The sequence below is a fragment of the Grampus griseus genome, assembly GCF_964374135.1.
Source record: "Grampus griseus genome assembly, chromosome: 20".
NCBI lineage: Eukaryota > Metazoa > Chordata > Mammalia > Artiodactyla > Delphinidae > Grampus > Grampus griseus.
In genome coordinates this window covers 21,374,075-21,400,839 of record NC_139014.1, presented here as the reverse complement: position 1 = coordinate 21,400,839, position 26,765 = coordinate 21,374,075, and the positions used below count along the sequence as shown (strand labels likewise).

At 36.2% G+C, this 26,765-nt stretch overlaps 1 protein-coding gene across 1 annotated transcript; it reads right to left on the bottom strand.

Annotated features, from left to right (window-relative positions):
• Nucleotides 1–702: 702 nt before the first annotated feature.
• On the bottom strand, nucleotides 703–18,117 carry FBXO47 (F-box protein 47; the record flags this gene model as incomplete). Its single annotated transcript, XM_082679134.1, has 10 exons — nucleotides 703–812; nucleotides 1,464–1,635; nucleotides 3,935–4,077; nucleotides 4,757–4,903; nucleotides 6,456–6,632; nucleotides 11,217–11,325; nucleotides 12,921–12,998; nucleotides 14,322–14,398; nucleotides 17,270–17,440; nucleotides 17,937–18,117. The coding sequence occupies 10 exons, from the start codon at nucleotides 18,115–18,117 to the stop codon at nucleotides 703–705; spliced, it is 1,365 nt and encodes a 454-aa protein (XP_082535260.1).
• Nucleotides 18,118–26,765: the final 8,648 nt, after the last annotated feature.

Sequence of the window (26,765 nt, the reverse complement as noted above, 5' to 3'; positions counted from 1 at the left end):
TATTAAGACAATATATGCCTTCCTCTATTTATATACTTTTTAGATTGTCTTAGAGAAGGAAATATATGTGTGTGTGCATGTGTGTGTGTGTATATATATATATATATATATATATATATACACGTATGGATATATACGTACACACACACATACTTCCTTTGGTTTTTGATCTGCAAAACATGAAGCAAATAAAATGTTCTTTGTAATCATATGCCAAGAAGGTGGTAAAAAAAATGTGATTTATATCTGCACATTCCAAAACATCATACTGCAAATCTTCACAAAACATTCTAAGCTATGTTTACACAACCTAAGCAAAGTGAACAGATACACACCATTTAGTGAATTTGGGTCTGTTCTAACTATGCATCAGAATTTTCTCTTGCTTTGAAGACCCACACATACAGATTGGCTGGCCCCAGATTCTTGAACACTAATGTTCCATTTTAGCTTGGTGTTAGGTTTACCAAAATCTAGAGCAGCTTGTTTTCTAGAGAAATCTTAATACATTCTTGGGTTTGCCTGAAAGTTTTATATTAATAATTGTATAAGCAGTTGCTTCTAAATTTTTATGCAGCTTTTGAATTCTTAGGTTACTTAGGTGATAAAAAGTCCCATGGATGCTATTCTCTGAGTGTGGAAAATTAGCACTCTTCTAATAGTTCACTGAGTTATTCTCTAAATGCAAGGCTTTCTGAGTATTTAGGTAGAGAGAGTATTCATGGTCAAACACAGGACCTCCTTATGGAAGTTAGCCTGAGCATGCACAAGATGGAACAAATTCAGAAAGCTTCTGTTGTCTTCATCATGGTCTTCCATATGCCATACACAGGAATAGACAGTAGGGAAAAGAAAATGACAGTTAAGTTTCTAAATATATGATTTATTTGAAACATAAGATGTTCCAATTTCCCTAATAATATGTAACAGAAGACTAGTTAGTGATTTTCCCTAAGTCAGACGTTAACCATTGAAATCATGGAATTATATTTAGAGCTCTGAATTAGAAATCAGAAGAAAAAGATGCTGGTCCATGCTTTATTGCTTCTAACTTCATGACCTTGGGCAAGTCAGGTAATTTCTCTAAGCCTTAGTTTTCCCATCTGTAAAATAGGGTTAATTATCCTGTTGGGCACCTAATAAAACTATAAAAATTTATATGTGTAAACTATACAAATAAAGAATATCATGATGATTATGATAGTTGGTTAAGTAAGCAAGTTAAAATTTTTTGGTGTGCAGAATTGAAATTAGTTCCTTTCAGAGCAGACTCTTCAACTTTACATTTTCCATTAAAACTAATACCAGATTTAAAAAGTGACGAAACCAGGAACTTAATATATCTCATGGAAAAACAATGTCTGATTTTTCTATTTTTAGCTTGGATATAAAAGTCTACACAGAATTATCTATGTCTTAAGGGGAGACTAGAATGCAATTTACTCACAACTGAGCACATCTACATGCATACTCACCAGACAGAACTGATTGTAGCATTTCCATTATCACATACGCAAATGCATTTGCCACACTCTGGAGGAAGTTATTTCTTTCCACTGGAGTGCTAAAGACTTTACAGACTTTTTGCATCATTTTAACTGCCCAATCCATGCAGTATAGTTCTTTCTCACATACCTGATTTAGACATACAAAGCATTATGGTAAATCTTTATTTGAAGAAAGCAGTAGAATTTGAAAATGGTATTAACAATGACCATTTATAACTTTACAGAATTTAATACATATAACATCATGTTGAGTCTATAAATGGGAAATGCTCTTATATCTAATACTTCTTTGCTTTCAAATGGTATAAATTTAGTGGGGAAAAGTGTGAAGTAAAAAAAGCCTGGTTCAAGATTATCATAGAAAAAAAGATTATCATAGAATATTTGTTTATTAATGTAAGAAATAATATTGAAAACAATTGTTAAACATATGAAAAATAAGGCTCCTGCTCATTCATTCAATAAGTGTTTATTGACCACATGCTAAGAGCTGGGGATACAATGGTAAGCCATAAAGACATGGCCTCTATTTTCAAGGAGTCCAATGAGGGTGACAGACAAACAATTTCAACAGGCAAGAGAGCCCTATGGTGACACCAACTTTCCATCTTGAAAGTAGTAGGGAATATTTCTCTATTATTTAAAAGATAGATGAAGTGAAAATTACATGTTTATAGGTAAAACTGACTGAAAGGAAAAAGGTTTATTTACTAATATCTTAAATGGTCAATTTAACTCACATAGCCAAATAACATAGAGCATGAAAATAAACTATATAGTACTGTAACTAAATAATGTTAACCTGACAAGAAAGATATATTGCCTACTTATTATGTGTAAAGCACTGTACAAGGCATTATGAAAGAAATAAGTGGCATAGTCCTGGATTTCAAAGAGCTTGCAATCTATTTTCGGAGATGACTTACCCCACACATACAGTGGCCTTAGAACACCACTGGTAAATGAAGATAAAGAGAAGACAAATCTGAGGCCATTTAGAGAAAATTAATGACCAGAGTTGAGATGTTAAACAGAGAAGGCTTTCCGGAGAAGGTTTCTCCACCCCTAGCGGTTTCCTCTCCATTCCTTTTACTACAGTGTGGCCAAACTCACCTTCCAAAAACGTAAAACTGACAATGTCTCCCTGCTTCCTAAAACTTGTCAGCAGTGTGGCTCCTGTGGTTCAGGCTCCACAGAATGGTCTACCAGGCCCTGCCTTACCTAGCCTCTCCCTTCCTATCTAAACTTATCATCTCCTCTTCTGCACATTTTTCCCTTCAGAAATAATACTGAACTGCTTATAGTACCCTGATATAGTCATGCAGTTCCAATTCTCTCTTTCCTTTTTTTTGTTTTGTTTTGAGGGCCTCTGCTTATTAAAATAAACATTTACATTTAGAATACAATTAATTTAGTAGCTTTCTTCACATTTTAAAAGAGCCACAGAGATTTCATTCATGTTTTAAGCAGTTGAGTTGGTGAAGATCCTGTCTCCATTTTGTAGAAAATGGATTACATTCAATTATTCCTCACAACAGCCAACTGAAGATTATTCCATTGCTTTTGAAGCACTGGTTGGGCTGGCATCTGTGATGGAAGCCAAATAAATGAGATATCTATGCAACACATGCAGGTACATGCTTGAATAATTGAACCCCTCTGTCTGGTGAACACTTCCTATTCATTTAAAAAACTTATATCTACTGGAATTGGGGAAGCCCTCTCTGTACTCTATGCCCACCCAATATTGACTCCTCTCTGATACCTTTGTATCTTTTTTTACATATTTTTGCACTTATCACACTGAATTTATTTATATATACTTTGATATTGCTTAGAAGACTGTAAGCAGCTTTTGGTCAGGGATTTGTTCTATTAATTTCCACAGTCCTAAAATCTCTCACAGGTATGGCCCATAGTAAACACTCAATTTGTGTTAAATACATTTTTAAATGTTTTTATTTTGAAAAACATTTTAACTATATAAAAGTAAAGAGAGTAGTATTATGAACCCCTAGTATCCATTCCCTAGCTTCAACAATTACTAATCTTGTTTCACTTCTACCACCACTCACTTACACCTTCTCTCCCTGCTGCCCAGGGATTATCCTGGAGCAAATCATAACGGATGCTTTATTTCTAAATGGAATTTAAGGGAAAAAAAAGAATATAACTTGGCAGAGCTGTATAATGACAATCCAGATATGAAGTGGGGAGAGGTTAACACAAGGAATGATTCCAGATATGATAGTTTATTATATAAATTTAAAATTTTTTTAAATATATAAAGTATATATAAAAATATATACTTAAATACTTATTCTTTCAAAATGTTTCGTACATATTTCAGTTCCTTCAGGGCAGCTCCCTAGTAGGTCAACTATCATGTTAAACAATTTGCTAGAAAAAACTTATTTTATACTTACCAAAGCCAAAAAGACTATCAGCCTTGCCAGTTCAATGGCCCGTCCATTCATAGCTTTACTAGCCATGAAAGTGAAACAGACGCTGTTCCCACTTAGGATTAGGAGATGTGCATTATTCTCTAGAAGCCACTCACGGGGAACCACTTTTATTAAAGAAAGAACAGTTATTTAATGAGAAATTACACAATAGCTATAGTAAACATCATTAAATACATGCAATATTATATTACTTTATTGGAAATACAATCAGTGCCGAGGGAGAATCTCAGAAAAAATGCTTTAGTTTTCCGATTACAGCATTCAACCGGGGACAGAGATTATTTATTGCCAAGTCACAGCGACTCTCACAAATATACTAGTAATACAGTCAACGCATTTCTCCTACACATAGGTCAACAGACAAGGTGGTGTAATCCTGCTAAAGAAAGAAATCTTGTAAACTTTAGAATCTAAAGGATTATGCAGGAATGGGAAACATTGTTTCATCTCGCCAGTACCAACAGGAAAGGGCCTTCTTCTTACCCAACATTCGGACGTGTTTCTGAGAACTTCAAAATGGGAATAATTAAGCTAATTAAATTATGAAGCTTTCAAATAATAGCAATAAATACATATTTATAAAATTGGCAAGGAAAATGGAAGGAAAGTAAGTTGATTATATGCATTCTCTTCAAACATAAAGACAAACTTTAAATATTTTAAAGCATTTAGTGATTTCTAATAGGCAGTTCTTTTGTTACCTATAGCGTTGTCCTTACAATTTTATAACTGTATTCTAATAACAAATTTCTATTACTGTATGTGGTAAACAATTCCTTTTACCTGATAGTTCATCTACAAGACTGATAACATCATCTGCTGTCCATTCTTTGGTGCCTGTATCATACAGTAATTTAATGGCATCAGCCAAACCTTTCAGACTGGGTTCATCTGCAGGTCCTTCTATCATTTTCTGCCAAACCACCTGTCCTGAATGATAATTGAAACAAAAGCTAGGCTATGACAGAATAGTTGGCTTTGTGATAAAGACTACACAGATTGTTTAAAAAGGAAATTGGATTGCATAACGGAATCCATTACTTATATATGCTACTTTCATTTTAACTTTCATAATGAAAGATCAATTCTGATAACAGTATAAATTTTAATGTCTCTGACTGATGTGATGAAGCACAGCAACAATAGCTAAATGAGGAAAAGAAAAGGTAGTTTCACCAAGCAAAACACTGTTTCTGGTTCAAAGATAATGCTACCCCATAACAGAAATTAAAATAAACAATTGATGTAATCTTACTAAAATGAAATAAAACCTAGTGATAGACTTCCAAAAAGAGAGCATGCTGTATCTGAGAATTTTCCAGACATTAATATCAAAACAGAGTAATCCAGTCAATTTTTTATTATTTACCTCTGACCAATTTCTTTTTGTGAATTACACACACAAACAAAATTTGATCCCAGATTGGCTTCCTGCTGCTACTCAACACACTTTAAACTAGTTAACTCCTGATATAAGGCAGTGTGAACTAAATACATGCTTATTTTAACATTCATCTAAGCAAAACTTAATTAGAAAGGCCAAAAAATTGCAAAAAATAATATGATGCACCCCAAATTAAGTAAAACATCAATTCTGACTACCACATTGCTTCCCTTGCATTATTAGTCCCCTACAGCAGCAAATATAATCTTGAGTTAAGATAATGTTTAAAGGGTTTCACTGGTGGCACAGTGGTTGGGAATCCACCTGCCAATGCAGGAGACACGGGTTTGAGCCCTGGCCCAGGAAGATCCCACATGCCTCAAAGCAACTAAACCCATGCACCACAACTACTGAGCCTGAGCTCTAGAGCCCGTGAGCCACAACTACTGAGTCTACGTGTCACAACTACTGAAGCCTGTGCGCCTAGAGCCCGTGCTCCGCAACAAGAGAAGCCACCGCAATGAGAAGCCTGCACACCGCAAGGAAGAGTAGCCCCTGCTCACTGCAACTAAAGAAAGCCCGCGTGCAGCAACGAAGACCCAACACAGACAAAATAAATAAATAAATATATTTTTAAAAATAATAATAATGTTTGTTTGTTTGTTTGCGGTACGCGGGCCTCTCACTGTTGTGGCCTCTCCCATTGTGGAGCACAGGCTCCGGACGCACAGGCTCAGCGGCCATGGCTCACGGGCCCAGCTGCTCCGCGGCATGTGAGATCTTCCTGGACTGGGGCACGAACCCGTGTCCCCTGCATCGGCAGGCAGACTCTCAACCACTGCACCACCAGGGAAGCCCGAAATGCAGTTATTTTGGGTAAATCAGAGATGATGAGAATATATTTGGAAATGGCCTGCAGTAGAACAATTTCTGTCTTGATGCTTAAGTTATATACAAGTCAATGTAGTATATACATTTATGAAACATGGTTTACTTATTAGGAATGATGAAACTAAGCAGGTACAAAAAGATATGTTTCCTAAAGTGAAAGTAATTAACCAGTTTTGTAACATACATCCCAAAGAAATGGATGCTCACCATCTTGAGGAGCTACTGGTCCGAAGATGATATACAGTAATCTTGCCTGATTCACCATTGGCCATGGTTTTAATATGCACGTCAACCAAAATGCAGAATCACTTCGACGGGTCCAAGGATCAAGAAAAACGTTCCTACAGAACAGTCTGATCCATAACTCCAGTTTTGTGGCAATTCCTACGAAGACAAAAGCACTGTAAACAATTCTTCCTAGAAAGATTGATATGCATATTGGATAGGTCAAGACATACATCATTAAATGCTTTGTACTGAGAGTGTTACTTCATTTTACTCTGTAAAAATTTGAGATTATCAAGGAACTACTTTTTTTAAAACAACTTTATTGGGATACAATTTACACCCCATAAAATTTACCAATTTAAAGTGTACAATTCAACGTTTTTTTTAGTATATTCACAGATATATGCGCCCATTACCAAGTAAATTTTAGAACATCTTGATTACCTCAAAAAGAAACCCTGCTCTTTTAGCTATCACTCTCCTATCCTTCTGCCCTTTACCACACCCAGCACTAAGCACTACTTGCCATCTCTATAGATTTTCCTATTCTTCATATGAATGAAGTCACGTAGTAGGTGGTTTTTTGTGACTGACTTCTTTCCTTAGCATGTTTTTTTTTTAATACTTATTTTCTATTTATTTATTTGGCTGTGTTGGGTCTTAGTTGTGGCATGCGGGATCTTTTCATTGCAGTGCATGAGCTTCTCTAGTTGCGGCGCGTGTGTTCCAGAGTGCGTGGGTTCAGTAGTTGTGGGCTTAGTTGCCCCGTGGCATGTGGGATCTTAGTTCCCCGACCAGGGATGGAACCCACGTTGCCTGCATTGGAAGGCGGATTCTTAACCACTGGACCACCAGGGAAGTCCCCTTAGTATGTTTTCAAGGTATATCCATGTTATGGCAAGTATCAATACTTCATTCCTTTTTATGGCCAAATCATATTCCATTGTATAGATATACCACATTTTTTATCGATTCACCCATCGATGGATATTTGGGTCTCACCTTTTGGCTATTATGAACAATGTTGCTATTAACATTCATGTACAAGTTTCTGTATGGACATATGTTTTCGTTTCTCTTGAGGATATACCTAGGAATGGGATTGTTGGGTCATATGGTAACTCTATATTTAATTATTGAATAACTACCAGATTGTTTCCAAAGTGACTGCACCATTTTGCATTCCCACCAGCAATGTATGAGGGCTCCAAATTCCCCACATTCTCACCAACGCTTGTTATCTGACTTTTTGGTTCTAGCTATCCTAGTGGGTATGAAGTGGTATCTCACGGTTTTTTTTAAACAGCTTTATTGAAATATATATAATTTACATACTGTATACCTTACCCTTTAATGTATATAATTCAACAGTTTTTGATATATTACATTATTTTCCTAAATTGTGGTAAATATATATGATATAAAATTTGCTATTTTAACCATTTTTAAACTATACAATGCAGTGGCATCAATTACAGTCACAGTGTTGTTCAACCATCACCACTGTCTTACACTAAAATTTTTCATCTCAAACAGAAACTCTGTAACCATTAAGCAATAACTCTGCATTCCCCATCTTCCCACATCCTGGTAACCTCTAATCTACTTTCTGTTTTTATGAATTTGCCTGTTCTAGGTACCTCACATAAGTGGAATCATACAATATTTGTCTTTTGTGTCTGACTTATTTCACTTAGCATATATTTTCTTTTTTTAATTAATTAATTAATTTTATTTTACTTTTGGCTGCGTTGGGTCTTCATTGCTGCGCATGGGCTTTCTCTAGTTGCAGCGAGTGGGGGCTACTCTTCGTTGCGGTGCGCAGGCTTCTCATTGCGGTGGCTTCTCTGGCTGTGGCGCACGGGCTCTAAGTGCACGGACTTCAGTAGCTGTGGTACTTGGGCTCAGCAGTTGTGGCTCGCAGGCTCTAGAGCGCAGGCTCAGTAGTTGTGGGACACAGGCTTAGCTGTTCCATGGCATGTGGGATCTCTCCGGACCAGGGCTCAAACCTGTGTCCCCTGCACTGGCAGGCATACTCTTAACCACTATGCCACCAGGTAAGCCCCTTAGCATATATTTTCAGTGTTCATCCATGTTGTGGCCTGTATCAAAACTTCACCCCTTTTTATGAGTGAATAATATTCCATTGTATGTATATGCCACATTTTGTCTATTCATTCGTCTATTATGAACACTTGGGTTGTTTCCAGTTTTTGGCTACTGAAAATAATGCTTCAGTGAACCTTGGTGTACAAGTATTTGTCCTTGTTCCTGCTCTCAATTTCCTTAGTTATGTACCTAGGAGTGCAATTGCTGAGTCATATGATAACTCCACCTTTAGCTTTTTGAGGAATGTCCAAACTGTTTTCCCTGGTGGTGGTACCATTTTACATTTTATATTTTTATACCATTTATGTTCTACTTACTTGTAGATAAGACAAGTGTAAATGGAAAGTCTGCCAATGCACTAAGGCCATATGTAAGTGTCTCCTGATGTGTTAAGTCAAGTAACACAGAAGTTTAGAGGAGAGAGATTATTGCAGGTCTGGGAACATCAGGAAAGGCTTTACAGAGGAGGTCAGGTAAATTGGGTCTTAAAGGGTAAAAAGGAGAGATGGTATTTCAGGAAAAAGAGAGAATGAATAAAAGGTATGAGGTAGAAATGTGTAAGACATGTCTGAGATACAGTGAGTAGAGCAATATGCCTCTGTCAAACTGATACAGAGGTAGTAGGCAATAATTTTGAAAAAGTAAGTTAGGATTAGAATATGAAGGCCAATATAAACAGTTTGGGCTTTATTTTGAAGATATAAGGAAGCTAATAAAACTTTTTGATCAACAGAGAGACATGATAAATTAATTTTGTTATTGTCTCATTGGGCTTTATGTCTGCCTTTAAAATAAAAATCTGCCATGATTTGTTTCATAATGAAATATTTCAAGCTGACAGAAAAGCAGAGATACTATAACAAACACTGTGTACTGATCAGTTAGCTTTGTCAAATCTTTAGTTTTTTGCTATATTTGCTTCAGATTTTTAAAAATAAATAAAACATTCTGATATAGTTAAAACTTCTTGTGTATCAGTCCCAATCACCTTCCTCCCCAGAGGTAATCACCATCTTGAATTGGGTTTTATCCCTCCTGTATTAGTCAGCTTTCTCTAGAGAAACAAAACTAACAGGATGTGTGTATATACATAGAGAAGGATTTATTTTGAGGAATTTGCTCATGAGGATTCTGGAAGCTTGGCAAGTCCATAATCTGCAGGGTAGGGTGGGAGGCTGCAGACAACAGAAGAGTTCTAGTTCAAGTCCAAAGGCAGTCTGTTGGTAGAATTCTTTCTTGTTTGGGGAGGGGAGTCTTTTTCTGTTAAGGCCTTCAAGTGATTGGATGAGGCCCACTCACATTATGGAGGGTAATCTACTTTACTCAAAATCTACTGAGTTAAATGTTAATCTCATCTAAAAAATAACTTCAAAGAAACATCTAGAATAATGTTTGACCAAATATCTGGGTACTGTGGCCTACCCAAGTTGACACCCAAAATTAACTATCATACCTCCCAACTATGTTTTTATACTTTTTTACATATGTATATAACCATAAAGAATATATAGAATTGTTTTGCATGTTTTTAATATGTATATAAATGGTATCATATTAAAAGCATTGTTTGGTAACCTTTTTTTCTCAAATTATATTTTGAGATTTATCCATAGTAAGACACATGGCTCTAGTTAATTCATTTTAACTACTAATGTTTTTTTTTTAAATAAATTTATTTTTTTATTTTTATTTTTGGCTGCATTGGGTCTTCGTTGCTGTGCCTGGGCTTCTCTCTAGTTGCAGCGAGCGGGGGCTACCCTTTGTTGTGGTGCGCAGGCTTCTCATTGTGGTGGCTTCTCTTGTTGCGGAGCACAGGCTCTAGGCACGTGGGCTTCAGCAGTTGTGGCACGTGGGCTCAGTAGTTGTGGCTTGCAGGCTCTAGAGCGCAGGCTCAATAGTTGTGGCACACGAGCTTAGTTACTCCGTGGCGTGTGGGATCTTCCGGGACCAGGGCTCGAATCCATGTCCCCTGCATTGGCAGGCAGATTCTCAACCACTGCACCACCAGGGAAGCCCACTACTAATGGTTTTAATTGTATAAATATGCCATAATTCATTTATCCATTCTCCTGACAACAGGCATTATTTTGTTTGCAGCTTTCCCTGGTTACATGCTGCAATGCTCATTCTTATACATCTCCTTGTGCATACTGTGGGAGTTTCTCAGAGTGAAATTGCTAAATTGTAGGGTTCTTTTAATTTTTTTTTTTGGCTGCACCGTGCGGCATGCAGGATCTTAGTTCCCCGACCAGGGATCACACACAGTGGAAGCATGGAGTCCTAACCACTGGACTGCCAGGAAAGTCCCTCTTATAATTTTTAAAATATGAACTATTTCAGGTATATATAGAAGTTTAAAAAATACTATAATGAACACCTTTGTATCCTCCACCAGCTTAAGGAATAAAATATTATTAATGTGGTTGAAGCCCTCTGAGAGCTTCTCTTTCTCTAATCACAGGCCACTTCTGCCTCACTATCTGATTCAGTGTTTATCATTCCCTTACATCTCTTTGTCTTTTTACTACAAACGAATGCCACAATTTATTTTGAAATACACTTTAGAACTATACTTTTTTTTTTTCTATTTTAATCTCTGTATAAGGTTATCTCTGAATTTTAGTTCTTTACCTGGTTTGCTGCAGACAACTGTCTGCATGTTGCGGGAGAGATTAGTCAGCTCACATAAGAAGTTATAAACACGATGGCACTCAAGTTCATCCCATCCTGCTGTTAAGGTCTGAGGATGATAAAGGAAACATTTCAGATGTTCAAACCATCAAATCAAAACATAAGTCACTATTGCCTTATGACCATAACTGCTGTAGTATAAAATCGAGGCAATGTGCAATTTTTATCCACTATGGAACTGTTCAAATTCGTAGGAAATTTTATATAAACAAAACCGAGAAATGCTCCAAAATCCAGTTTCTTTTTGGTTGCACAGGGAGTATCTTTTCAGGGAACTAAATGGTACTGAATCCTGAACTCTGACAGTATAGATACAACTTTAGACATCTGACTCACAACCATGCTGTGGCTTAGTTTTAGACTACAGTAGAACCCTTTTGGTCCCCTCTAGCTATCAGTTATGATATTGCTTACAAATGATAATGACCTCATTTTAATGTGACAATCATGAGCATTTATTTACGACATTTGGGTGTGAACAAAAAACAATTTTTATTAGGACCAAATATAGTAATTATCTTTGAGGAGACCAGAATGTACAGTTAAACATATAAGAAAAATTCAAATGGTATTCAACTATATGTAGATTTTGAAAAAGTTGATTAATCATATCAATTTTTCTTAAAATAGTTGAACTATATTTCAGTAGTTTAAAAATGAATCTTATTCTCTTTGGAAGGACATAATAGAAACTGCTCACAGTGGTTACTTCTGTTGAAGGGAACTCTGTGAACAAGGAACAGGCCTGGGAGGAGACTTAATATTCACTTTATACCATTTTGTACCTTTTGAATTTTATATGAATACATGGGCTCATATTACCTGTTCCAAAGGGAAAAAGAAAAAGCAGAAATCTATCTATCTTGGAAGAGGGCTAGAAGGAGGGCCTATGCCCCTGGAATCTGTACATGCAGATGGTGGCTGGCTGGCAGGATGGGTTATAAGCAAGACTGTTGTAAGATTGTTGTAAACCTCATAAGGTTGCTGTAATATTTAAGTAAGTTAATACATGTAAACTGCTTAGAACAGTGCAATATATTAATAATATATTGAACAGCATTAATAATAATGTTATTATTATAATGTTTATAATAAAATAGTAAAAAATGTTCTTAAAATCATGCAGTTGATTTCTTCTCCCCTCCCAGGTTTACTGAGATATAACTGATGTATAACATTGTATAAGTTAAAGACATATAACATAGTAATTATATATATATAGCAAAATAATTACCACAGAAAGGTTAGTTATCCCTATCATTTCCTATAGTTACTATTTTTTTTATACAGTTCATTTCTAAGATCACATCTTAAATAACTAGCCCAAGACTTAAAACTCATTGCACACACACACCCTCTACCCCACAATATTTCTAGTCATTACAATTGGCTGGAAACTTCAAGGACATTGGTATAGAGCAAATAAGTGTTAAACATTTCTTACCAGTGAGAAATCCAAGAAGAAAATCTGAGGTGGCAAACATATTATTGGATTAACACATTCTCAAACATTTACAATGTTATTTTGTTTTCTTTTTAGATCATTATTACTTTTATTATCCTATAGAAAGACAGATTACATGCTCTACTTGATAACAGTTCAAAAAGAATTCCTTTTCTTCTTTCACTAAAAAAAAAATGTACCTGTAAAAACATGCCGTAACATGGTAATCCTAAACATTGCAATGGAGTTACACAGCCGTTAAATTTAAAACAGGAAACCTGTAAAGAGAACAACTGTTAATTCCTCCTTTTCACTGCAACTGTGCAATGATTTGACATTCAAATTTAATGGAAGTAGGCAAGGATTGTTTTCAGTCTAAACTGAAAATAAAACACTAAATAACTGATTAGTCACATGTTATATAGGTGGGGATTATGAAATATAAAACAAAGTCTTTGCCTCAAGGAGCTCACACTTTATTTAGAACAATAAGATATACATACATGAAATTAATTTTATATTTCAGGATAAAGTATGTATAAATGCTAAAATGACCAAATAAACATATCAGATACAATGAAAGCAGGGAAAGGATAATTTTGAGAATGATTAAAAAAGCTTATGAAGGATGTGAAACAAGCAATGTCTTTAAGTAGGATTCAAATATAATCAATAGATAGTATTGGTGAGGGAAACAATAGGGCAAAATGGTATAGAGGTAAAAATTTTAAATATTCATTTGGACAGAAAGATATGAGCAGCTTAATTAGGCTCAAAGCAGTAGAAAGTAAGGCTGCACTGTCAGGGGGAACCCCCTAAATACCACCTGTGGACTTTGGACCTTATCTTGATGAAATTGAGTAGCCACGGAAATATTTTTAAAAGCAAGAAAATTAATTTGATGTAAGTGATTCAGCATTTAGAATGTCTTGGGAAGTGAAGAAGTGAATGGCAGAAAGATCATCTTGGAAGCTGCTGCAATAACATACAGCTGAACTCAATGCAAACACTGACATGAAAAAAGCCAGTGGATCAGAAACAGTTTGCATACTATTGAGTGTAAAACTGAATCAGCAGTATTAGATATATATTGGGTTTATATAGTAAAACTCAATGTCTAACAGAGATTATGCCCAAACATATTGATACACATTTCCAAGTCAAAAATTATCATAAAAGGTTTGTCATTTTATGTATTAAAAATAGTTTTAACACAAATATTTAAATAGTAAAATGTTAACATTTGGAAATAATTTTCATTTTAATAAAATATCTAAATCACCACTTTAAAACAACCTCAAAATTCCCACATGAGGTAAAAATACTTTTATTACTCCGATAAACCTAATAAACTTGAATGATGTACTTAGTTATATGTAAAAATTATTTTATAATAAGTAAAATACTCCTATACTACATTTTGGTGTTTTATAATCTCTGAGCACTTGGTAAAGTATTAGATTATCATCAACCAACTTTTTAGTACCAATTCATGAAATTCCACTAATTAAAGATAGATTTAAAATGAGTATAAGACATTAATAATAAAATATATTTACTGGAAATCAAGACTGTGAGCTAATTCAGAAGTATGATCTTACTTCTGCGAGTATCTTGTGAATGTACTTCAGTCTTTCCTTTGTGGGTAGCAGCAATGTACATCTTTTAAACAGTAGACCTGAGAAAGTAAAGAGACATATGAAAAAATGACAACAATGTAATTAACTTAAGAATATCTATAACTCACAGCATAATGTTTCCTGAAAGTCAAGTATACGATAGTGGATTGTGAGCTGATAGAGTTTTTAAGAGGAAGTTTGGGAGGAAGGGTGCAAAACACATATATGGTGTTTACCAAGTGACTCTGGTGTCCACCTAAGAGGCTATGGCATAAAATCTTACAAAAAATTGTGAAATTGATGGTATAGTACAGATATGAGAAAGTATTCAGATTTTAAAAGATACAATAACCAAACACAAAACAAAACAGGGAAACTCTGCTGTCTTTATTCCATAGAAAACATATTCCAATACCTCTTAAAATTAAGCTCATGTCCACCATGAAAAATGTTTTAAGAGTTGCTAATGGAAAGAATGAGAAAAGAGATTTTGTACTCCTTTCTCCAAATACAAAAACTTGAAGTCGTAAGTATTTAAAATTTCAGAGATTAGAAGTCGGTTTTTCTCTCACAGAAAGTATCCAGTTTGGATGAAATATTTATCTCTTCCTTCAGAGATATCCTTTTATGGGGCTTGCATGTTAAGAATGTATAGAATTTTGTGTTTAGATATTTAAAAAAGAAAAAAAAACCTTCAATTTCCCAGTGAGATATGTAACTTGAACTACAGTGACAGGAAGTGTATGGTTATGATTTATTTCCTCTAAGTGTTCTGTTTTCCTAAAATGGCAATACATTGTTAACATTCCTATAAGGCCAAATGTCCTCAAACTAAAAATAAGATACATGGTAGGAAAATATATATCTGAATATCATGACTTTCTTCAGTTTTCATCTTCTCTGCATTTACTTTTTTACATAATATAATAACTACTTTATATATAATTCTGTAGACTCTATGGGAATTGAATCTATTTTTAGAAGTTGCTATGTTTGGGCAACACATGACCAGAATTGAGTTTTAAACATAAGCCCTCCTTATTATTGTACATAAAAAGACATTTTCAGTGTTTAGTTTTCAGGCTGAGTTCTCTTCCTTTCATGTTTTGGCATCCAGTCCCATGGCATATCATAGCTGGGGAATTGTAAGCTATAATTGTATGTTGGTTGCTTTTTCTAACGTAGAACGCCTATTTTTAAGGGTTTCAATTTACCATAAAAAACAATTCTGGCTGGGCTTCCCTGGTGGCACAGTGGTTGAGAGTCCGCCTGCCGATGCAGGGGATGCAGGTTCGTGCCCCGGTCCGAAAAGATCTCACATGCCGCGGAGCAGTTAGGCCCGTGAGCCATGGCCAACGAGCCTGCGTGTCCGGAGCCTGTGCTCCGAAACGGGAAAGGCCACAAAAGTGAGAGGCCCGTGTACGGCAAAAAAAAAAACCCCAAAAAACAATACTGGCTGACTTATTTATTCTTTTAACACAGGTGCTCTGCTATACCCTTTAGAGACTAACTTCTTTAATTTCTTCCCACTAAAATAGAGTCAGATGTAATGTTCTTTCCACACTGGCCATCTGCTCTGTTTTGTATGAAGAAGCAAATTAAAATTTATAATCCTTAGAATGGAGAATTCTGAAAATGTTATTTTAATGTTGGAAAACAAGAACAGATCAGATAGGAATGGCAACATGAGGAAATGGTAAGTACATCAAACATTTGTCTAAAGAATTAGTCATAAGCTAGGTGTCTGCACAAAATTTAAATGGAAGGTTGAAATCATTACATGAGTAAAACCATTTTTAAAAGCTAGCTTTTGAGATCAATACATATTTGTATTTTTAACTGAATTATCCACATAATTGTCTTAATGCTATTTTGTTTGTTTATGCAATTGAATCTGGTCAGGGAGAAAAAATTCTTTCAAATTAAAACTAAAGAATAAGTTTTTCCCAAGTAGCCTTCCTCAGCATCCGATGATATTGGAAAAAAAGATATTCACAATAACAAGAAGCAAAAAGTAATTGCCGTATTCTGTTACAGGCTTCACAAAGCCTAATCATAAATACTGAAACCAATAACATTGTAACCAGATTACAGACCTTTCATTTAGCCTTGCTAAGTATACCTGTCAAATACACTTTGGTGTATTTACATATCTATATAGTCTTATTTTATTATCTTAAAGCTAGGCATCCTTGGGCTACTAAAAGGTAACTTACTCTTATGCCTTTATTTACATCTCAACATCACTCTGATATTTAATTTTATTGCCATGTTTTGGTTAATTATAAGTAGCTTCATAATTAAACTGGTGTCATTAGTCAAGTCAAAATTAGAATTTTTTTTCAGCACTCTTAGGGAGAATGAAATCAATGAATGGGGTAAAAGACATAAATGATTACAAATCAAGGGAAGAAATTGTCCAGAATTTCTTTTGATAAGGTTAATTTAATAATAGCATTATGATTTATTAGTAAATATGCACAGTGCTTTAAAAAAAAAAGAAAACCACTGTTTCTGATAAGAGAATAAGTGATTTTTCACAATAATATGCTTAAATTTCTATTTTAAGAACTAGATTATGGTTGAAAGGGAAAAGCAGTACAGAGATAAAACTCATTAGATTCACAGGAAGTAAAGCATAGAAAATACATCAATTTCCTAAACTGGCAAGCCACCTAGACAATAAGCACAGGTGACATTGTATCTACATGAAATCACAAGGACTGACACTTTAAAGTGCATTCTCTCATCTTTAAATATAAGTGTAAGGGACTGTTATTAAGGGAAAGTCCTTACACTGAAGAGTAAAAGCATCATAGAAATAGGAAGTATTCCATTTCGCACAGGCCTTACAGAATTGTATAATAAAATCCCCTTAATTAAGTATAGTTCTTTACTTGTTACAATTCTCATTACATTACATAAATTACCTAGAGATCTGTAGTGTTCCAATATAGTGGAGTTTTGTCTCCTGTCAGGCAGCTCAAGGTTATGAAAGTCCTGTAGTAAAAGTCTTTTGCTTCCTGATGAGGTTGAGATATAACTAATAATGTGCTGGCTGACTGTTTTGGACACCATGCTTAGCACGCTGATATCCTTCACTATCAAAAGAAACATATATATATATATATATATACATATATATATATATATACACATATATATATACACACACACACACACACACACACACACACACATATATGAACGGCTTAAATACAAGAACATCACTATTAGCACAATCTATTAATTTATAATAGATTAATAACAATAATATTAATACTAAATAATAAATAAATAATAAAAGTGGGGGAAAAGGAAAATCTTAAAATTGTTTTAAATCTATTTCTCAATGAATTAGAAACATTGGGGATGTAACAGTCAAATTACCATGTCATTATAATTAGAAGCATGTTTTAAAGCATTTGAGTATCATATTTTCTTTAAGTAGCACTTACCTAACACTGATGAAATTTTAAAAATAAACAATGTGAACACCATTAACATTCTAGCAGGGCCTAAGATGACAAACTAGTTCTTGGGGAAAATAAAACATTCAATTGTCCATGTAGCCTACTCATAGTCCCCAAACCTCACCTGACAAACATCTTAAGATTATTTGGAATATTTCCAATGGCAAGGCTTTAAAATTTCCAAGCGTTGATAAGGGCTGAGAATCTGGGTCAAGGATGTTGGAAAAACGGTTGGATCGATGATTACGACGTCTGTATTTCTGGTTGGGAATCAAAGTGAAACTGGTATTTACTCTAGATGCCATTTTTTTTCTTATCTCATGAATTTATCCTGATTGGAAAAACAAAGTAAAAGAGACAACGAAGAAAGGAAATCAAAATGGTGAAGAGCTGTTGTTTTTTAAAATGGAGAGGTTCATACATTGAACGGCAACAGCTGTCTCTTTGTATTTACAAAACTTTTAATGTGATGTCCAATTTATGGAGTTCCAACCAGTAGAGTCTATTTATTCATCTCAGCATGATATGAAATACTTAAAAATCTTTTCCCTCTTAGCCAAATATTTTAGATAGAGCTTTAGTAGAAAATGAGATGTGTATTTGGATGAGATATATTCTAAGAAAAGAAATATGACATTTTTATGTGACATTTTTAAAGGGGCTTCCCTGGTGGCACAGTGGTTAAAAATCCGCCTTCCAATGCAGGGGACATGGGTTTGAGCCCTGGTCTGGGAGGACCCCCTATGCCGCAGAGCAACTTAGCCCGTGTGCCACAACTACTGAGCCTGCGTGCTACAACTACTGAAGCCCACGCGCCTAGAGCCCTTGCTCTGCAACAAGAGAAGCCACCGCAATGAGAAGCCCGAGCACCGCAACAAAGAGTAGCCCCAGCTCGCCGCAACTAGAGAAAGCCCGCGCGCAGCAACGAGGATCCAATGCAGCCAAAAATAAATAAATAAATAAAATTAAATTAAATTAAAAAATAGAAATGTGATATTTTTAAAAAGTAAAAGATTTAACACAAAAAATAACAAATTTAATATTCAATATTTGTCAATTAGTATGTTGCTTTTACAATCTTTACATTCTTAAAAAAATCTAAGTATTACTGTAATATTAAAAATTTGTAGTAATGTTTCTCTATTTCTTTAAAACTGAGTACTGACATGTTTTGTTAAAACAATAAAGACAAAAGAGATTAAAAAATAGAGATTTTAGTTTACAGCTTTTAAAATTTACTAGCTCTAACAGATTAAGATGATTGCATTATGATTACCAATTATGTGCAATGAAATCAAAGTTTTGTAAAACTAATAAGACTAGAATAAATTAATAATTGCTCCTTCAATTCCACTTTTGGTTAATAGTAGATACTAAATAAGTCTTAGGAAGGGCCTACACGACTTATTTCAAAATGAATATTTCCTAGAAGGAACTTTGTTAAAATTACTGATAATTTACTTACACGAAACAATAATTCTTTTAAAAAATGTTATTCATCACACACAGTGACTTTGTGTCACTCCTCCTACAATTCGGAAAACACTGTCCTTTGTATATATACATGTATAGGTACATATGCATAAGTACAACTCCAATCTAAGGCTCCTTGTTTCTGAAGGAACCACTAAGACAGCTCATCAAAGAGTTACAATATATCTGACGAAAATGCATTTTCTCCTTTTGTCAGAAAATTTCTAAAAATCACATTGTTACTTATTCATCTAAAAGGTTACCTGTCAACTTATATCAATTTAAAATCAGCTATATATTTGAAAATGTGGCCAAGAAACTTAGTGCTTAGTGAAAAGCATACTGTGAACCTCCTTTAAAACCATACTATACATAGTGCTCTGCTTCAGCATTCAATGAGCATTGAATTTAGCAGATATTTTAAAATAATCATTAAAATTACACAAGTAACGTGCATTGTCAAAATTTTACAAAATACAGCAAAACAAAAAGAAGAAAATTAAATTCATTTGGTTTTTAACATTTAAAATTAAGCACTTTGGTTTATCATTCAGAATTTTACATATACATTTCATTTTTACAAAAAAAGAGGGAATCTCTGTTCACACTATTTTGTAATCTGCTTTTTCAGTTTTAACTGTAATTAGAATTGTAATTTCTTTCCATGCCAATAGATACACTTCTGCAAGTACATGTACTGATATTTTAAGAACTGCATGGGATTCCATCAAATGGAAGAATTTTAATTTATTTAATCCATAAGATTGTTTTTAACTTTTCACAGTAGGCATTTTAAATCATTTTCATTATAGGAAAATATACATCTGGCCTAGGATTTGTTCTGTTTCTCTGAGGACCAGGTAACCTGGGACTTGGGTGGGGGCCTGTGGGCTCTTCAGAGACTCACTGACATCCAATACCCAGGGGACTTTAGTCAACTACACACTATATATATTTTTAAAACTCTGAGAGGATTAAAACACAATAACCCAAATTCTTCTAAAACTGAACTCTCCTCTTACAATTCTTTATTTTCCTCAGATCTGAACGTTTTGGGGGAGATAGCAGGCTTTTCTGAAAACCCTAAAGGTGTAATTCCAAATTATTTCTGGTTTCCTCTCAGCTTTCTAGAGAATGAGAATCACGAGCCCAAATAATCCGAATAAGATGATGTTTCGGGCTTCCCTGGTGGCGCAGTGGTTGAGAATCTGCCTGCCAGTGCAGGCGACACGGGTTCGAGCCTTGGTCTCGGGGTATCCCACATGCCGCGGAGCAACTGGGCCCCGAGGGCCATGGCCGCTGAGCGTGCGCGTCTGGAGCCTGTGCTCCGCAACAAGAGAGGCCGCGATAGAGAGAGGCCCGCACCGCGATGAAAAGTGGCCCCCGCTCACCACAACTAGAGAAAGCCCTCGCACACAAACGAAGACCCAACACAGCCATAAATAAGTAAATTTAAATCATATGGGATTCTAAGAAGACCTCTGCTTTAAAAAAAAAAAAAAAAGATGATGTTTCTACTCCACGCTACTCACTCTTGTCCACGTATGAAAGGCTTTGAGGGCCCTCTTGGATGAACTTTTCCCCCCCTTTTCAGAGAAAACCGTCCAACAGCAATTCACTAGGATTTCTACTTTGTTTTAACCTAAGAAAATCCTTTGAAGAGACCCACCCCCATCTGCTCGGGAAGTAGCCCAAAACATCTCCAAAGAGGTAAACTAGGGAGGCCATAAAAGAGAAACTGGTCAATATAAGAGTCAAACCACACTGTGGTGCATTTTTGACCCTCTTCAGCCCATGTAAAGATGAAACTATCTCCAGAAAGCATTGGGGGAAAAAATCTCTTTTTACCACAGATTTTGACAGTTTTCCGGCTAAAGGGTCACAGGAAAATGGGACTTAATCGTTTTGCCCTACCATCCTCAAATTTCTTAATGTTTAAAAAAAAAATTTCCTCAAGGTTTTGCCGCCGTGAAGAGGGAAGTTCCGGCTCGTGTCAGCTCCAGCCTCTCAGGCGCCCCCTTGGCCTCGAGAATATTTTAGAATCCTCCCAGGAGCCCCTTCGGGAAGGAGGCCCCGCCCCCTCATGAATAGCAAGAACCTCGGCTCCCATAGTACCCTCCTTCCTCAGGGATATTTTAGAACCCTCCCAGGAGCCACAGCGGCAGGGAGGCCCCGCCTCTCATGAATATTTAAAGAACGACGCCCACAGTGCCCGCCTACACCATGAATAATTAACGAGAATGGGGCCTTGGGAGCCTGAGCTTAGCCCAAAGCCACCCTTTGCTTCAGGCTGATGAGAGTAAGGGTTGGTGCCGTTAGAGACGCGGAGGGGAGGGTGCAAAACGAAGAGCCCCAACCTGGCGCAGCACACATCTGCTCCAAACCACTTCCTTTCCCTTTAACCTAGTTTTTCTCCGGTATTTAATTCCTCCCCCCACCCCGACCCGCCCGACCCAGAAGAGGGTAGGTTACAAGAGCTTTCATGAAAACTTCTGTTGGGAAAACCTCCAAACGTTCCTTTTTAAACCTATCTGGGTGCCTAGAATCAAAGGAGGGTGAGTGCCTCTGGCATCTCAAGATGGGGTCCAAGACAAATCTTCCTTGCATGGTCCTCCTCCCTTAAAGATTAAGTTCTCAATCATTTATTTATTCAGTAGCTATTTGTTGAAACCTGCTCTGGGTCAGTCACTGGAGTAGGCCCTAAAGATACAACAGAGAACAAGATATATAAGTTTCCTGCCTTGATGGAGCTCATTAATCTAATGGGAAATATAGAATAAACAGGCAAAATAAACTGCAGTTGGAGAGCAGTGTTTTGGAGGAAATAAGGCAACAGAAAAGAGAAGGTTGGGGGTAGGGAGTGTGCACCTATGTTAGATGGACTGGTCAGAAAAGTCCCTTTCAGGAGGTTACATTTAATTTGAGAACTAATGGAGGAGAAAGAGCCAGTCAGGAGAAGGGCTGGGAGAAAATGGAACAGCAGGAAAGATCTTGGTATGTTCTAGGCATTTGCAAGACTGGCTGGTTGAGTTTAGTGAGCAATTAGGAGTGGCCTCATGGGGACCGTGGAGAAGGCAGCATAGATGGGGATGTGCAGGACCTTAAATGAGGGCCATTTTCGACCCCCGGAAGGCTCTCTATACTCCTGCTTTTGGGATCCACTCCACATATATCCAAGAAATTAATATGTACCCACATCCCTCAGTAAAATAAAATATATAAATAACTTCATAAAGGTTGAGATGAAATTTATGATTAATTGACATATATCATGCAGTTACAAATATTCATTAATTTTGACTTACAAAGTTTTTTTGGAGCCAGTTCCTTTTTTTCTCCCCTGTCTCAAGCATTTTTTATTAGGTCTGTGACAAGGTCTCAGCCACTATGCTGTGGGCTATGAGTGCCTAGTGGATACCAAGGTACAGAGTGATGAGAAGTTTGGATTTTATTCAAAGTGTCATGGAAAGTCATGGAGGAGTTTTAAGCAGTGATACAATCTGATTTACATCACTTAAAGATTGCTCTGGCTTTTATGTGGAGAATGAACGAGGTGGGTGAGAGCAGAAGAGGTAAGATATGTTAGGATGTTGTGCAGGGCTGGAGTGGTGGCCTTGGAGAGACAGGTTTGAGAGATATTTGGGGGATAAAACTAACTGAATTTGCTGATATATTGGATATGGGAGGAAGGGGAAGGAAGGAGATAGGGATGATTCCCAGGCTTCTAACTTTAATAAGTGAGTGGATGGTAATCTCATTTACTGTGATATGCCAGTGGGGAGAAGATTTTCTAGCCGAAAATTAAAAGTTTAATTTTGCAGATGGTAAATTTGATATGTCTATGAGACATCCAAGCGAGATGTCAAGGAGGCAGTTGAACTACACCTGGAGGTTGGAGGAAAAAAATCTGGGCTGGATATATAAATTTAAGAGTTTTCTGCAATAGAAGAATAGTGACCTTCAGAGATTGGGAAAAGGAAGACAAGTTCTCCAAGGAGATTGAAAAGGAGTATCTAGTGGAGTAAACTGGAGAAAATCAGGAGAGAATGTAGTCACAGAGAAGGCTTGAAAGGGAGTGCTTCAAGAACGAGAGTGGTCAGCTGGACCCGGTGCTGCTGATTTCAGCCAGGTGTCCGCTGGATTAGCAATCTAATTTAGGTAGAAGTACTGTGTGTCCACCTTGTCATTCCCCATCTCAGGAACCTATGGTGACTTTGCCTTGTCAGCCACATCAAACTCAAATCCCTCTGCCATTTCGTCAATGTCCTCTATAATCTCTTCCTCCTCTATTGGTTCATTCATTATTTATGATCCATGCTCATTTTCTGCCAAGCCCCGTGTTAATTGCAGCATAAGTATGGATTCTGTCTTCTTGTGGCTCATGGTCACAAGCGCCCATCCTGGAGTAACATGTAGCAGGAATCAAATCTGCGATTTCAGCGAGGATGGGGGGGAAGGGGGAGAGGGATGGGAGGAGGTGTCTCTTCTTCAGCAGATTCACCCCCACTCTTTGTGCTGAACCTTCCATCAAAAATGACTTCCTTTCTTTCTAAATCTTCCTCCAGGACCCACTTTAAGATTGACACCCTGCATAAAGCTTGTTTCTTCAATAAGTATGCTTTCTCTCCTAAACCAGGCTGTAAACTTCTTGAGATGCCGTATATCTCTTTTGTATCCTTCACAGATGAAAGAACAACAGACACAGAGATGGAGCTACCACGGGCCTTTGGAAAATTAAGCTTCAGAGCCTCCTACTTGCATAGGTCCCTTCCAAGGCCCCATACTTAATTTTGTATTCATAAACAGTAGGTGAAAATTGAAGACATATTTGCTGATGGTCTCTGAATTTACTAACTTCAAATATTTGTTGATTTATTAAGCTTGTTTTATTTATAGGACTCTATATGAGAATTGTAGTTACTGCTTATAGAATTCCCTTGCACAAAAGCCTTCAGTGGCTCCTTACTGCCTTTAATTAAATAAAAGTTTCCCAACCTGGCCTTCAAGGACCGCTTACATGTGGCCAAATTCTATGTCTCCAGTCTTATTTCCCCCAAACTGAACCCCTCGCTGTCACCTTGGTATAGTTTTTCATACTGATTTCTCTGCTCGGAAAGGTCTCTTCCAACTCTACCTTTTGACTTCCTAAGATAGCCTTTAGGCCCTTGCTCCTGGAAGAGAGGTCCCTAGATGAACCAAGTGATCTGAGAGCTTGTTAGAAATGCAGAAACTCAAATGCAGCCCCAGACCTACTGAATCAGAAACTGTATTTTAACAAAATCCACAGTCAAGGTTGAGATATACCGACTTAGGCCATTTCGAAGGCCACCTCCTCCTTTTCAACCCTTTAAAATCCCTAAAGTGAGAAATGTTTTTCCTCTTTTGAACCTTCTTCATTCTTTGCTGGTACTTCTCTGTGGTCACTTCATTCGGCCTTGAATCGTGGTTAATTATGTACAACTCTTAGTTTTCCTGTTAGATTGTGAGCTCTCTGAAGGCTGTAACAGTGGAACTCAATTTAGGGATGAGTTAGTTGACTTGGTCTTTCTCTCGCTGCCCTTCTACATCCCCATATACACGTGTAAACCTACCCAAACCTAGGTGGTGCTAGTGCTGTTTTAGTTGTTTCTCAGAATTTTGCAAGGATCCATATGTAAATTGACTCTCAAATGTGCCATGTGTGGGAGGGAAAATCTGTTGCAATTATTTTTACTTAATAAAATGAGCATTTAACTATTATTTTATGTTATGAAAGCCTAAAATATCATTCCCTTTACCTTTGACTGCTGCTGAGTGATCAAATTATATCTTAATCCCTGAATTCCAGAGTAGGAGGAGAGCTGATATAAATTATTCAAAAACAGCTCGTTACTTGTAACATTACACAAAAATTTTAGGTAACGAAATTCCACAAATTTCTTTGATTAAAACAATATACAGGTTTCTTTTCCTTAAAAATATTAATTTTAAATTCCTACAAGAAATCAATGTTTATTGCAGAAAAATGTAAAAATATACATATTTCCCCCCCACCCCCCAAAAATCAACCTAACCTTTCTACCTGGAGATAACCACTGATATCACTTTGGTACATCTCCTTCCTGTTGGAATCTTTCCTGGCCAATAAATGTAGATCTATATCACTCCTTTTACTAGTTACGTGGTATTTCACTATAAAGATATATCGTACATTTGTTTAATTGGTTCAGCATCAGTAGTTTGTTTCCAATTTTTTAATATTAAACAGTGCTGCAAGGAGCACTTTGTATATTCATCTGAGGATAAACTTTCTCAAATTCTGGTTTTAAGAAGATAGCACTTAAAATTAGGATAAGCTTCAAGTGATAGAAAACTCCAAACTACAGTAGCTTAAACAAGATAGAAGTTTATTTTTCTTATATAAACAACGTTTTGAGATAAGTAATCAGGACTGGTGTGGCAGCTCCACAATCATCTGGAACCCAGGCTCCTTCTATCTTGTTGCTCCACATCCTCAACCTGTGGCTCCCACCTCATGGCCCAAGATGGCTGCTTGAGTTCAAGCTATCATATTCACATTCCAGTCAGCAGGAAGGAGGAAAGGGGGAAGAAGGGACTTCTCCCTGACACTTCAAAGACTCTTCCATTGACATGGATTTGGCCAGAATTTAGTAACATAGTCAGTCCTAACTGAGAAATATTTTGGAGGGCCCTGTACCCAGCTTAAAAATAGGGGATTCTATTACTGTATAAGAAGGGAAGAGCAGATATCAGAGTACAACAGCAGTCCCTGTACAAAAAGTAAGCACATTTTCCACATTTTACTTTCTGATTTCCCAACCCTTAGTGAACAGTTTTTTAATGTCCAAATGAATCTAAGAGGCTAAATCAATTTCCTGTTGGTTCTTGATATAGAAAACACATAGTTGGCTTATATCTTTTATATAATTGAAAATAACTAAAGCTACTTCTAAATTCCCTTCTTTAGACAAAGTAATTTCCTTTCTAATTTGATTTCCTTGGCATTTCCAAATCCTATTCCATCCTTCTGATATATTTCTCATCTTCTCTTGATGTTGCTTTATTTTGGTCCCTAAGTCTGTTACCTTTTCTTCTGACTAAATCATAATTGGTTGAATCGAATTGAAACAGTTATTTGTCCTTTACTTTTGTGCATTTATTTCTTTAAATACTAAGAGTAAAGCCCACAGACTGAGGACTTTTTATCTTCTCTTTTGTCCTCATTTTTTTTTTATGGAAAAGATGGGTATTTTCTTTTTTGACTCTTCATGTTTAAAGACTAGTCAGCTGAATCACAAAAATTGCAAGCAAAAATAATAAGGCAGATTCAAGTGATTGTATAGGGCAGTCAGAGAAAAATATACAAATGAGAATAAAAAGATGTATAACCTAAGGGCATGTGGAACCAGGGACTGTTACATAGAGTCCTTAGGATGTAACATGGTGACAACATTTCATCCAATAAAAGGCTTTGGCAGGA